This window comes from Lygodium microphyllum, chromosome 1 (assembly GCF_053477565.2).
Source record: "Lygodium microphyllum isolate KBCC chromosome 1, Lygodium_microphyllum_v1.1.10, whole genome shotgun sequence".
NCBI lineage: Eukaryota > Viridiplantae > Streptophyta > Polypodiopsida > Schizaeales > Lygodiaceae > Lygodium > Lygodium microphyllum.
The window spans coordinates 118,504,151-118,517,787 of NC_141135.1; the positions used below are offsets into that span (position 1 = coordinate 118,504,151).

General features: G+C 41.2%; 1 protein-coding gene and 1 pseudogene across 1 annotated transcript; both read right to left on the reverse strand.

Moving 5' to 3' along the window:
* Positions 1–3,041: 3,041 nt before the first annotated feature.
* Positions 3,042–4,835, reverse strand: LOC148041596 (pyrophosphate-energized vacuolar membrane proton pump 1 pseudogene; annotated as a pseudogene).
* Positions 4,467–11,659, reverse strand: LOC148041597 (ubiquitin carboxyl-terminal hydrolase 23-like). The gene is made up of 8 exons (XM_087691768.1): positions 11,592–11,659; positions 11,032–11,278; positions 10,740–10,941; positions 10,246–10,695; positions 8,599–10,204; positions 5,361–5,503; positions 4,972–5,212; positions 4,467–4,816 (listed from the first exon to the last, which is right to left on the reverse strand). The coding sequence occupies exons 1-5, from the start codon at positions 11,657–11,659 to the stop codon at positions 9,993–9,995; spliced, it is 1,179 nt and encodes a 392-aa protein (XP_087547894.1). The 3' UTR covers positions 4,467–4,816; positions 4,972–5,212; positions 5,361–5,503; positions 8,599–9,992.
* Between the last annotated feature and the right edge of the window lie 1,978 nt (positions 11,660–13,637).

Below are 13,637 nucleotides of genomic sequence, written 5' to 3' on the forward strand. Positions count from 1 at the left end.
TGGAGAAACCTCTCTCATATAATCAATCGTGCTTGCAATAATGACCAAGCACGCATGCCATAATTACCCTTCTATAGCAAGGTTTGTAAAATCATACCCTTCTCTAGGAAGGGCAAATTTTTTTACCTGCCCTTGGATAACAAGGTTTTAAAAATATTTGCCTTCTCTTGAAGGTCAAAATGCCTTAGAAGGACTCTCCAACCCTAAAAAGGAGTCAAGGCTCCGTCATGTCCTAAGGCCCGTTCCCGATGGACACGTTTTTGTGTTATCGAGGAGCAGACAGGCACGCTGAGGTGTCGGGCTTACAATAAGGCACACGAGAGAACGTCGCGAGACGTGTTTATTCGACGGATGCTTCGGGGGACCCGAGACACAGAGAGAGAGAGAGAGAGAGAGGTTTCTAAAAACTGTAGAGAGCTTTTCATCCTCGGAGACATAGTACCGGTGGGAGCGACACCTATAAATGGTGAGTGCAGGCCCGGCGCCAGAGGTAGCACACGCAAAAAACACAGGCTCACACACAAACATCGCCCTTTATACCTTCAATACAGCAATATTGTCTATGGCAGCCATAGTTGGGCCGTGGGGGGGCTTCGCGGGCGGTAGCCCCTTCGACGACAGTTGGAGCCACAATGAACTTTCAATCGATCCCCATATAGGAAAAAAAGAGAATTCCCCATGGAATTCCCTAGTTGAAAATACATATAAGTGGGGAAAGTAAAAACTAGGGAAAATTGAACATTTCCTAGTGAGAATAAGTAGGGAATCACATAAGACCTTTCCTATATAGGAAATATTTCCTACATAGAAAAATACAAAATTTTCTATGTAAGGAATAATTCCTATATAGGAAATATTTCATATATAGGAAAAAATTTCTAGAGGTGATTCCCTAAGTACTCTCACTAAGAAATCTCTCATTTTTCCTATTTTTTACATTCCCTACTTATATGTACTTTCAATTAGGGAATTCCGTGGAAATTCTCTTTTTTCCTTATCACTTTATCTACTTTGCCCTTCTTAGACATGCTAATATCAAACAAAAAATTACACAATAAATTTTTAACTAGAAAATTATATAGAGAATGTCATCATTTCTAAGTAAGGATCTAATGATCAACATAGATTAAACAAATTAAGACATCAACATCTACTTCTAGCAACCAAAATAAAAATGACAATAATTTTAGAGGAGCATAGAACTAAAAACTAATTAAGCAACATGTGTGTCTTGATTGTTTTATCCCTTAAATCTCCAATATGTTGCAAAGTAATAAATATTTGTCTACCCTCTTCTCTAAATTTCAACATGGGTGGCCGATAGATATCATCATATGATGGTATGCGTATCACTCCTATTGATACTCAAGTGATCAAATATCATTAGTTAGTATAACCATTTCAAAAAATGACTCATTATCAACATAAGAAAGAAGTGTTAAGGCAAGCAATCTCAATGTCTTCCTTTCTTACATTGTCTCTTGTGTCATCTTTAGTAACTTGTTTACCTATATATACATAGAGTTAACCAAAGCTCACGATAATACAAGGTTATGAAAAATTTCAATAACACAAAAGAAAGCAATTAGATATTTTGTATCAATTTGAGTCACCAAATTTATACAAGTTTTTTATCCTTAAAGTTGGTACCTACATCTTGACTTGAAGAAACATTATTGCAAGTAACCTTCTGATCTCCCTTTCTTACATTACCTCTTTTCCCACCTTTTGTTGTTCTTTAATCTATATTTATATATATACACACAATTACTCAAAAGTTTAAAAATATGAATAACTATGAACATTTTAAATTAGACAAAGAGACTAATTAAAGCTAGTTAATCTCAAAATGAATCACCTAATAAAGCAAGATGTAAAATATGTACAAATTTTAATTTTCAAAGTTTAGTAGAAATAAAGACATATACCTATATCGTGATTTGAAGAGACATTAGGGCCAATGACCTCCTTAGCTTTTATTGTTCCATTATCTCTTGTACCATCATTTGTGATTTTGTTACCTTTATGTACACATAATAAACCAAAGTTTAGAAACATAAGAGACATTTGTAAAACATCAAAACACGCATTTGTAAAACATCAAAACATCAAAACACACATACCCTTTTTGCCCTGTTCTTTACACCATCTGATAGTAAATTGAGCAGGTGAAAACAAGAAATTCATTGTTCATACTTTTATGGGCTCACCAACTTCTCCTTCTGATTTGAAGCATCTTACAGACTTCCTGTTGAATAATGCGTGAGGGAGACGAGGAACGAAGGAAGAGAGAAGAGAAGAGAGACACGAGACACTAGAAGTGGAACCCCAGAAGTGCATCAAGTGAGCACACATTAGCTGCAACATCAGCTCCTTAGCTAGAATAGATAAAACATCAAGTAGAATAAACATAAGCTTGAACAGACGAATCAACTGAAAATAGACAAACAACTGGAAACAATGAAACATCAGCTAGAACAACTCAACAGCTGGAATAATAATGAAACATCAGTTGGAACATTTCAACAGCTGGAATAAAAATGAAATCAAATATCATCCTATCAGCTCGAAACATTTCTTATAAACAAAGCGTGGAATAATTTCAATGCATTAGTTGTAATATAGATGAAATGATATGAAACATAGCATGAAGAGCAAAAAATCAGCTGAAAGAAAGAAACATTTAGAATAATCAAATGGTGAACAAAATACCGACGATCATCAGCAAGAGCTCATTAGTTTTCTTACTACTGCTCAGAGCCCAAGCAAACATCTTAGCAATCTGCTTCTGGGACTCTAGGAACATCTTTGTACGCCTGGCCTCCAGATCATCACGAAATCGCTCAGACTCTCTCTACATCTGCAGTTTCATCTCTTCTAATTTGAGAAAGCGCTCCCCCAAAGTGCGGATCACAGAGACCAATTCGGAGAGCGAAGTGCTATCAACTGGGGGCTGTTGATGCCGCAAGCTAGACTTTGAAGAAGTCCTATGGTTGAGGATTCGAATCTATCCATCTTGAAAGCCTTCGCGGCCTCATAGTCTATATTGCGGCTGCGCTTCTTATGGAGAGATGTGTAAGAAGTATCATGGTCATCCAGAGACCGGTTGCGATACCAGCATTATCACTTATGGGACCATATGCATCTATGGCTAGACAAGTGGCAATGGTACAAAGCATTCCAAGAGCTGCAACTGTGATCCCGTACATGGCTGCTAGGGTATGGCTGACATAGATGGCAACAGCAATAGCAAATATTGGAACAATTACAGACTTGTAGCCAAGTGCCAAACCAAAGATGACATTGGTAGCAGCTCCTGTCCTGCAAGAATCAGCAACATCCTGGACTGGTCTGTATGTATTGCTGGTGAAATACTCTGTAACGTAGCCAATTACCAACCCTGCCCAAAGCCCTACTCCAACGCAAAAAAAATAGTTTCCAGTTTTGAACCATCTTTGCACCACCGTTAGGATCATATATGTAAAACATGGACGGTAGTGCCAGCCAACAAACAAAAGCTGCACCGAATGTCATTAAGATAGTGGATATCAGCATTCTCTTCAGTGTAGATTCAATATCCCTTAGATTTGAGATCTCGAACACATTAGTTGCGAACAAGGTTGTGATGAGGCACACCACAATGCCCATAGAGCTAATGAGTAGAGGGAAGCACATAGCTGTGAAGTCATGATTTGTGCCAAGTGATGACATGGAAGCCACAACAAGAGCTGCGCAAGAAGCTTCAGCAAAGGAGCCAAACAAATCTGAACCCATTCCAGCAATATCTCCCACATTATCACCCACATTGTCAGCAATGATCGCTAGATTTTGGGGATCGTCCTCTGGGATATTCCTTTCTACTTTTCCAACAAGATCTGCTCCAACATCCGCAGTTTTAGTATAGATTCCACCTCCAACCCTTTCAAATAGAGCCACGGATGAGCATCCAACCCCATAGCCAGTGATGGCCTCAAAAAGGCCCTCCCAATCATCCTTGTAATAAAGCTGGAACAGTTTTATAGTGATGTATAAAACTATGAGGCCATTAGCAATAAGTAAGAAACCCATCACCAAACCTGATTGAAAGGCGATTTTGAATACTTTGCCTATCCCTTTTCTGGCTTCCAAAGTTGTGCGAGCATTCGCATATGTTGCAATCATCATGCCCAAAAATCCCGACACTATGGGCGTCAAAGCTCCCAATATAAATGCAACTGTAGTGAAAATCGTTGTAAAGAGAGCTGGGGCACATTCCTGCTTTGGATCGTATCTGCAAGGCTGGGTCTTAGTACTGAACCCCTTCATAGATCCCAGGAACAAGAAAATGATAGCAGCAAATATGCCCATAAAATAAACCAAATACTTGTACTCTGTCAGCAAAAACGATGTGGCTCCTATGGATATGGCTTGCTGAATTTCAGCGCATTTCCTAATAGCTGGTGCATCTGATTCCTCATCCAATCTATCATCCTCGTCACAATCAAGAAATCAGTGAAATGCCTGCTGGTTCTCACCCACAATGCCTGCATGTCAAATGCCTATTGGTTCTCGCCCACAATCAAGAAATCAGTGAAAAAGTAATTGCCCTTCTCGTCATTGTACTCAAAGGCATATGCAATGCTGCTTCCTTCTATTAGCCCTGAGCTTCTGCCAACTTTTATTACCCTCCTCCCCACGATGCTGTTGATGCTTGCTTGCAAGTCAATAGTTATAACATCTCCCATCTCACCTACCCCTTTGATAGTAGTTGTGACTTTGGAGACATCAAAATTGTCCCCGAATGGAATGAAAGCACCATCAGCTCGCCCAAATGTCTCTGCCCCATGAGCAAACATCATCAAGTATCAATATTGTCATATCAAGAAACGGAAACCAAAATTCTTCTTTCAACTCACAGAGAAGTTTATAAAATGGACAATAAAGAATGCCTTAACAGCAGACAGCTCAAAAACAAGTAGCAAAGAGGGAAACCTGGATTCACACTTGTAAAAATGCCATATCACCGCTCATCTGCAATAAAAGACGTTGCCCTTTTCACTGCACCCAAATAAACACCAAGTCCAACATTTGGAGGCAGTGGATGGAACATCTTCTGGTTGGGGTAGTCCAAATCAACCACAACATGTCGATTTGTCAGAAACCCAACCTGACAAGTCCCTGTCCTACTCTGTACTATGGCTCCAAGTGTACCAAATGTCTCCTGACCTGCAATCTGTGAAATTCACCAGAGAGAGAAACGTATCAGAATTGTCAAACTAGTAATGATGCAACAATTATTTGTTGAACAGTGCACGAGGGAGATGTTGAACAATTATTTGTTGATGTTGAAATGTAGAGAGAAAGGCAAGCCAGCCATATACATATCCAGTTAATCAAAAGGCTGGTTGAGGCGATCACTCCCACAGCTTCATGCGGATCCATTTGGCTCTCTTTGGGGTCTTCGTCCCCTGTACTGCCACAAGATGTAATCCTCCAAGCACATCATACAAGATGGTGAAAACAACTGCAAGTTGGCAAGACCAATACAATTGAATGCAAGGCATTGACAAACAAGAACCATCAACAGTGTACAAGGACAAGAACCACCAACAAGATAAACATACATTATGATCAACAGAGATGAACATGGTTGCACAATGATCTACACGACAGTAAGTATATGGGACAGACTAGATACTGATTCCCAGGAAACTGCATTAGCATTTGAATCTTTGTCCTTTAACTAAAGACAGTAAGTATATGGGACAGACTAGATACTGATTCCCAGGAAACTGCATTAGCATTTGAATCTTTGTCCTTTAACTAAATTGAGGAGACCATACAATGATAGAAGACACAAACCTCTTTCTGTAGAGAAGCTCTACAACACCGTCCTACAAAGGCTCAGCAGAAAGAAGCCAGGACCTGGTTGCCTTGTAAGCTTCTTTATAAAACTTCTCCCACTTAGACTCTTCATGTGTGCGTGTTCTTCTCTCTTTCTGACATTTTCTGAACCATATTTGAAGGACCTTGGCTGTTGTTCTTCTCTCTTTCTGACATTTTCTGAACCAGATTTGAAGGACCTTGGCTGCCTTTTCCTGCTCAAACAATATATTCTCCAAATCCCTATGGATCCCCACATCTTCCACTTCCACTTCTGAGTTCACACTGTTCAAATGGGCATCCTCCCAAGCTTCAAAATCAGCTACATTCTCCAGCTGAATCTGATCATTTACTGGGGATTCATTGATTTTGATTAGAGCACCATTTCTATCAACTTCAAACTTGGATTTCACAGGATCAGAAAACCAAGATGCCGATTGCTTTCCAGCTAATTTTACTGCAACAATAGGATCTAAAGTCTGTTGCAGCACCTCTAGAAAAGGTCCATAGAACTATGTAAAACTGGATATCTGAAGTAAATTTGAGAAATTCAGAACTTGCAGTCTCTAGCTTGGCCACAATAGTTGTGGAAACATTCTCTGATACATCATATTTTGTTCCTTTCTTGGAAGATGAGAGCAAGATAAAACAATGACAGTTTGAATTCGCAATACTGCTGCTATTTTCTGGTCAATGTAATACCAAAATGACGATCTGTTTTCCCAAAAATAAAATGCCAATTCGCATATCGGTGGGGACGCGCACAAAGTGGAAGTCATGTGCCCTGATCTTGGAGTCGAAACAGGAGCCCGGGATGTTCGAAGTGGAGAGGCTGAGGGTGCCGTTGACATGGACCCAAGTTGGAGGATCTAGACAACACATACAGTGCCTCCTTGAGCAGAAAAACCGAGTAGAAAAAAAAAACCTCTCCTGATTCTTACCAGCCCCTTTTCTTCTGGCTCTACATTTCTTAGTACTGTGAACTGAAGAGCCTAGGGAACGTGGTGTAGATGCATTTGCATCCTTGTCTAACAATCCACTGCTAGCTGAAGAGGCCTGAGATTGAAGGCATGCACTCACATCTCTTTCAAGGACAGTGGAAGGGGAACTGCTTTGTTCAGGATTGGGAATGATCTCCTACGCAGGGAAGTATCCTTCTCTTCTCCCTGCAGTAGAATCTCATCGGGAAAGTTCATCTGCAAATTTGATGTCAATTGACCCTGGCCCTGTGCCATGGCAACTTCCACTGCAGCCTGGCGAGACTCCACACATCCACGGAAGGGCATTGAGTGAGGGGGATCTCCTGCCCCCTCGTGAAGCAGTCTTGCGCACAGGAGAGAGGCTCCGATCCTTACCTGGAGAGCGACAAGCTATGGTCTTTAGGAGATCGACTACCCCTGTCAGCATATGGCGATTCCTTTATGTCATAGGACGACAAGCTACGGTCTATAGGAGATCGACTACCCCTGTCAGCATATAGTGATTCCTTTATGTCATAGGATCGGCACTTGGGACGATCATCAGTACCCCTGCTAGGGCTTCTACTACGGCTCCAGCTTGGACTTCGAGCAGGGCTTCGGCTCCTACTACGACTAGGACTTCGAGTCAGACTGCGGCGGCTACGGCTCCTACTGCGTCTGCGGTAGGAATCCCTATCCTAATCATGATATCGATCACGATCATACTTGTCCCGGCTACATCCATGTCTAGCAGCAACGGTCAGGTCACTATCGGGAGGCAGAGGCAAGATACATATATTGCAACTAAAAATCTGCCGATCTTCACCTCTACAGTGTAAAAAACACCATCAGTTGTTTAATTGATATATGATGAAGCATGTACACACTCTGAGCATTTCTCAAAGTTTATGGAAAGGAGGGGAAAAATGTGCGGAAAACATCTAATGACACCAAAAACGCAAAAACACATGAGATGGTCATTTCTATTTTCTATACACAAATATGGACATCATCATGCTACAATTGAGTATATCGGTAAACAAAATGATGATAGATTCGAGAGTGATGCCCCTCGAATATCAATGTAGACATATCAATCTGCCACTAAACTGTACACTATCATAATGCATCAAATGCCCTCATTTGAGACTGTACTCTGCGGGTGCTTAGCAAACACATCCTGTGCTTCTGCAAGTAAGCCACACTTGGCGTACATATCAACCATTGTGTTGGTGACAAGCACGCCAACCATTGTGTTGGTGACAAGCTGGTCTGTTTCCAGTCCCTTTTTGAAAACATCAGTGCTTAGTCATTGGCTTACTTCAATGGATTGCATATCAGCACAAGCCTTGAAGCTACATGCAAATGTGATGACATTTGGAGGTGCATCTTCCAATTGCATCTGTTCAAAAATCCTCAAATAAGAGAATTCCAAGAAACTGTATCCCGAAAAGGAAGCTTTCCAAACACACTACATGCTTCCTCGGTACCATATGTCTCAAGATATTTACTAGTTGCGCCCCAAGTCCCCACCTTCAACAAGAAGGTTCACCACTTGCACTTGATTTTGTGAGAAGTTTGCAACAAATCAAACAACACTTTTGAAACTAATCAATGATCTGAATCAGACCCAGAAAAGATGTATGCCTTCACTAACCTATACAATGACATACAACACATCTAATCATACCAGTTAACATTGTAAGGTATGCTCACATGTAACCTCAGGGTAGAATCAGATCCATTTAACATGGCAAGACAGTCAAAGGTGTCTTACTGAATGTGTTGTATTCAAACAATTTTTACCGAAGACGTCCTGGGTGAAATATACTCCTCCTGGATCTCCGTGGTCAGCAAGAAGTGTATCATCAGAGTTCCACAAAACATTATCTTCCTGGACCAAGTGCTCCAAAACTCTCAAGTCCACCTTCAACAAGAGGTTCCACCACTTGCACTTGATCTCATGGGAGTTTTGCAGGATCAGGAAACCAGCATCATCCCACTTTTGAAACAAAATCGATTATCTGAATCAGAACAGAGAAGTGAGCCACATTTAGCGTACATATCCACCAGACTATTAACAATGTGTTGGTCATTTTCCAGTCCATTTTTAACAATATCAACATGTATGCCTTTGTTTCGTTCCATGTCTTGTAGCTTAGTACGAGCTTTGAGCAGGGCAAGAAACATATAATTGTTAGGTTGTATGCAAGCCTCTTGCATTTTCTGGTACAGATGGAAAGCATACTCTGTTTCCTCATAATTGATATAGCAGAAAATAAGGGAAGTCCAGGAGTACACATTGTGACAGGCATTTTCTGGTACAAATGGAAAGCATACTCTATTTCCTCATAATTGATATAGTAAAAAATAAGGGAAGTACACATTGTGACATGGCGCTTCTCCACATTCTGTAGCGGCAGAGATGACAGATGTCCGGGAATAGACATCGTGATGGGGCAGTTTGCCAAAGATCTATAGGTCATCCCACAGGGCGCAACACACTAACAATGCATAGCGCAACAGAGGAGGAACATTCCCCAGATCAGAGACAAGTTCGTTCCCTTTTCTGTTGCACCTGTACCTTCCTTTCCATCAATAACTTCAGGATGAAGTGAGAGAGTGTATTCGTAATTTTTCAGGCACGAATCAGTGGTAAGAACTCGATATGCAAGAATGTGCCGATCATCATCTAGTAGTTCCAACACCTCGGTGCTTTTTGACCATGCGTCACGCACCTCTCTGGTCATACCTTCCCGGATCTTCCCATGAGTCCCAACCCGCTGAGCTTCATCCTGACACTAGTCCTTTTCAACATCTGCAGCACGGTCACTCTCGCTTCCATCGATTCCTTGAGGAGAGAGAAAATAGATGTGTTCCCCCTTAACAGAAGAACGAGGCACACTGCAAGGGAGGTCTCTGTGATTGCCACAAAACAGGGACTAATCATCCTTCAAAGCATCACCGTGACAGATGCTCCTTCCCAGAGAGTTGGTTGTGGGTCTTCCTCAACATTTGCGTTTTTTTTCCCCTCCATTGCTCCTCTTTTCGATGACGGAGAAAAGCTTACATTAGCCACGATTGCAGAATTTCCCTGCGCCCCCAGAGAAAGCTTCCCTTCCAATCGACTAATAAAGCAGCCCCAAATTAGCTCTCTCTGAAAATAGCCAACTAATTAGTGATATTTCGCAGATACTCAGCCGCCTTAACTGTATTTCCATGGGGTTTGTCTTTGTCACGTAAGTAAAAGAAAATGTAGGCCTTCTGTTCAAGGACAGTTCTCTCACTCACTTGGCAAACCTGGCTATCATCCAGAACATGCCACAAGCCCCTGGCTGTTCGAACAAAATAGTAATAGTGTCCAGAGTAGTACCGAACTGAATCTTCTTATCTATGTTTTCCCCCCCGTAACCTCCTAAGCTGCCAAAGCTCTTGAGTTGTATGGTCAGAACATGAGGTGGTTTGTCAACTGTGAACCGCTTCAAAGCTCGGACTTTTGTGTTGCATTTTCCACATTGATACTTGTTGTCTCCATCCAAAATCTCAACAGCTGTGAAATATGCTAAAGCTTTCTGTAAAGATTCTGCTTTGGCAACCTCAAGACTTAAGTCCAAGAAGGGATCATAAGTATTTGAACAATGTGAGCACTTAGTACACTTCACCTGGCTTCTAAGACGTCCACTAAACAGTTGTTGGATGAGGCTTTCCTGAAAAGTTTTAGAACCACCACCAAGGTTCTTGATAGGGCAGCATTTGTGCAATGCCTCAATCAAATACCTCATATATTCACGAGCATCCTCTTGACGCCACATTCGAAATGACTGTGAAATGCACCACAGATTCTTGACAAGGTAAGTTGGAGAGAAGCTACTCCCTGAAGCAGCCAATGCCTTCTTTACATGAATTTCTAATGCACACATAGCACAAATCCTGATGTACTTTTATGTAGACCACTCTGAAGATATGCCACAAGAGGTGCTGTATATGTTAAGCATTGCAGCACAGAGTTGAGAAAGCATGTATTGCCAAAATTTGTCAGACCTGCCCCGATTTTTGGCACACCAGATTTTGCATACATGTCAACCAGAGCATTATTGATCAATTCCTCTTGCTCCAAACCCTCTTCCACATAGAACAAAAGTATAAACACAACAACTAAATATGTACAAAGTATCAAATCCCACACACAACTTTTGGGTGGTTTTCACACCTCGAATGCATAGCAATACGACAGCGTGCAAGCATACAGGCGTGTAAGTGTCGAGCCATACACAGGTTCTTCTGCTGCCTGCATTTCTGCAACAAGGAGAGGCTCGAGGCGATGGAGCTGAAGATCATGAGCATGGCCGTGATGCCGTAGACCCTCTTGCAGCCTAGCTTGTCGCCCAGCCAGCCGAAGAAAAGCTACCCAACGAAGGCCCCCAGGAGGGGGATCCCGTTCACGACTGCGTTTAAGCCTGGCGACAGTGTGCCAACCATGGCTTTCTTGTCAAAGCCATCTTCTCCCGTCAGGCCAAAATTGGGGAGAAGCAATGCGATAAAAAATGCAGATTTAATCCCCTCAGATTTGTCCCCCTCGGATTCGACGCATTTTCGCGTATTGAATCATGCCTACTCGCGGAGCTTCAAAGTTGATGGACAGGATAGCAAGGAGGAACTCAATCAGCTTTTGAACATCCTAGGGCTTTTAGAGGGGCCTGATGCATTTGGCATCTCTCCTGAGGCTTGGGAGGCTGGAAAACTATGGTCTGGATCGTTGGAGCGGTTTACCGGAGCACAGCACACTCGATCCAGGTAGGTTGAGGAGCAGCATCAAGTAGGGTTTTCTGGTCGGACATCTGGCGCAGAGAGAGGAAGCTCGCTTAGCTCTCAATTGTGACCAATCGGCTCTGTTGTCCAGTCCAGCTCCTCGTCATCAGACGATTCTTTCTCATCGGATGCAAGCAGCTCTCATACCATGTTGGAAACTACGAGGAAGACAAGAGACGAAAGGAAGAGAGGAGAGAAGAGAGATATGAGACACTAGAAGTGGAACCCCAGAAGTGTGTAAACTGAGCACACATGACATATATAGCGCCCCAGGTCCCCTCTATATATTCCTATCATGTGTGCTCAGTTTACACACTTCTGGGGTTCCACTTCTAGTGTCTCATATCTCTCTTCTCTCCTCTCTTCCTTTCGTGTCTATATATAGCGCCCCAGGTCCCCTCTATATATTCCTATCATGTGTGCTCAATTTACACACTTCTGGGGTTCCACTTCTAGTGTCTCATATCTCTCTTCTCTCCTCTCTTCCTTTCGTCTCTTGTCTTCCTCGCAGTTTCCAACAGGCACTTGGTTCAAAGAGAGTGAGAAGTGGAAGAGAATAAAATGTTGATCCCCTTGCGGATAAGGCATCATCTCACATTAGCCCCCCAAAAATGAAGTTGAACCTCATATATGTCCTACTAAATTTGGAGGATCATGTATTAATAACTCCATCTAATGTTTAAAAAAGCTACCCAAATTATTAGGTCCATCTAGCCATAGATGATTGGTCATCAAGATTGAGGTATTCTCACGTTCCTTGATGGGATTTATTTTACTTATCTAATTAGCAAAGGTGCCATACTATTACAACATAAAAAAGCAACTTCCTTTTATTATCATGTTACATAGGGTCCATTAACACAACATCTAGCACATGACAAACACTTTGGAAAACAACATTCTATTGCACAAAAGATAATATATAAAAACACCATTCCATGAAGTAGTATAAAATCCATATCCCTACAGAGAAAACAATTGTCTAGCCTAGGATGTGAGCTTCCAACCCCATAAGATTGGGTTGTATGTGATTACACTACTTCTGTCAACAACACACAGTAGGGAACTTATTAACTTAGAGCCATGATAAGCTTCCCTCATCATTAAAGGTATCCTATATAATAGGGTCACTTGGCCTTTTGCCTTCTCAAGCACTCATGTAATCAAAAACACCTATCTCCTAAAAGATCATGGGATCCCAACCCACTAGTGAGTATTTTAGCATCTTATAGGATGCTAAGGCATATTGGGATGGAAATGCCAATGGCTTGAACTACAATGATAAAAATTTTGTTAGATTGTTCCATGAAAAATAATAATTTTAGAGAATAATTTCAAAACATTTGTTATAATTAGACAAAATGATAATTTCATAGAGTAATTTTAAAATATTCGTAATAATGTTTTTTGGGGCCATAAATATAGTCGTTGGGATATGATCTTCACAAGTATATATGAATGGTCTTGCTAAAAATTCATGTATCTATTATTTCTAACGGTAGAGAAGGGATATGATAGTGCTCATGAATTTTCTTGAGTTATTCCAAGATTTTTGGGAGCTTTGAATTACCTCTAAGTCTTGACTTATAGGAATAAGGGCTAGAGCAAGTTAGGAGGGATTAGAGGATAGCATAAATAGACTTGTCATGGATATTACACTTGATGTTTGTTATGACCACAAGATGATACTAGCCAAATAGGTGCCTATAGGAGAGGTTGCTACACAAGATTGCACACATCATAATTTTTGAATTGCCAAATGCATAGCATAATTGAAATCCTCACGGAGAGTACATTAAGATCCTCTAGGGGTTCAGCCTCTCTTGTAGAGATTCAAACCTATGGTTTTTTACCCAACATGGAAGGTTTAAGATGTATAGGAGAGAATAGCCCAACATGCTTTCCTCCCCTCCTTGCTTTTTATAGTACTCTATTTTAATATTGGCCTTGTTGAGCATGTTCTTAGCACAAAAAGCATGCCTTTCTTTTAGCTCTCTTATTTTTTCT

Excerpts from the sequence above, each read along its gene's own strand:
- LOC148041597 (XM_087691768.1), bottom strand. The coding sequence starts at position 11,659 with ATGTCCGACCAGAAAACCCTACTTGATGCTGCTCCTCAACCTACCTGG. Across the intron at positions 10,942-11,031 it reads CGTATTGCTATGCATTCGAG|GGTTTGGAGCAAGAGGAATT; the intron begins GTGTGAAAACCA and ends TATGTGGAAGAG. Across the intron at positions 10,205-10,245 it reads CATACAACTCAAGAGCTTTG|ATTCAGTTCGGTACTACTCT; the intron begins GCAGCTTAGGAG and ends ATAGATAAGAAG.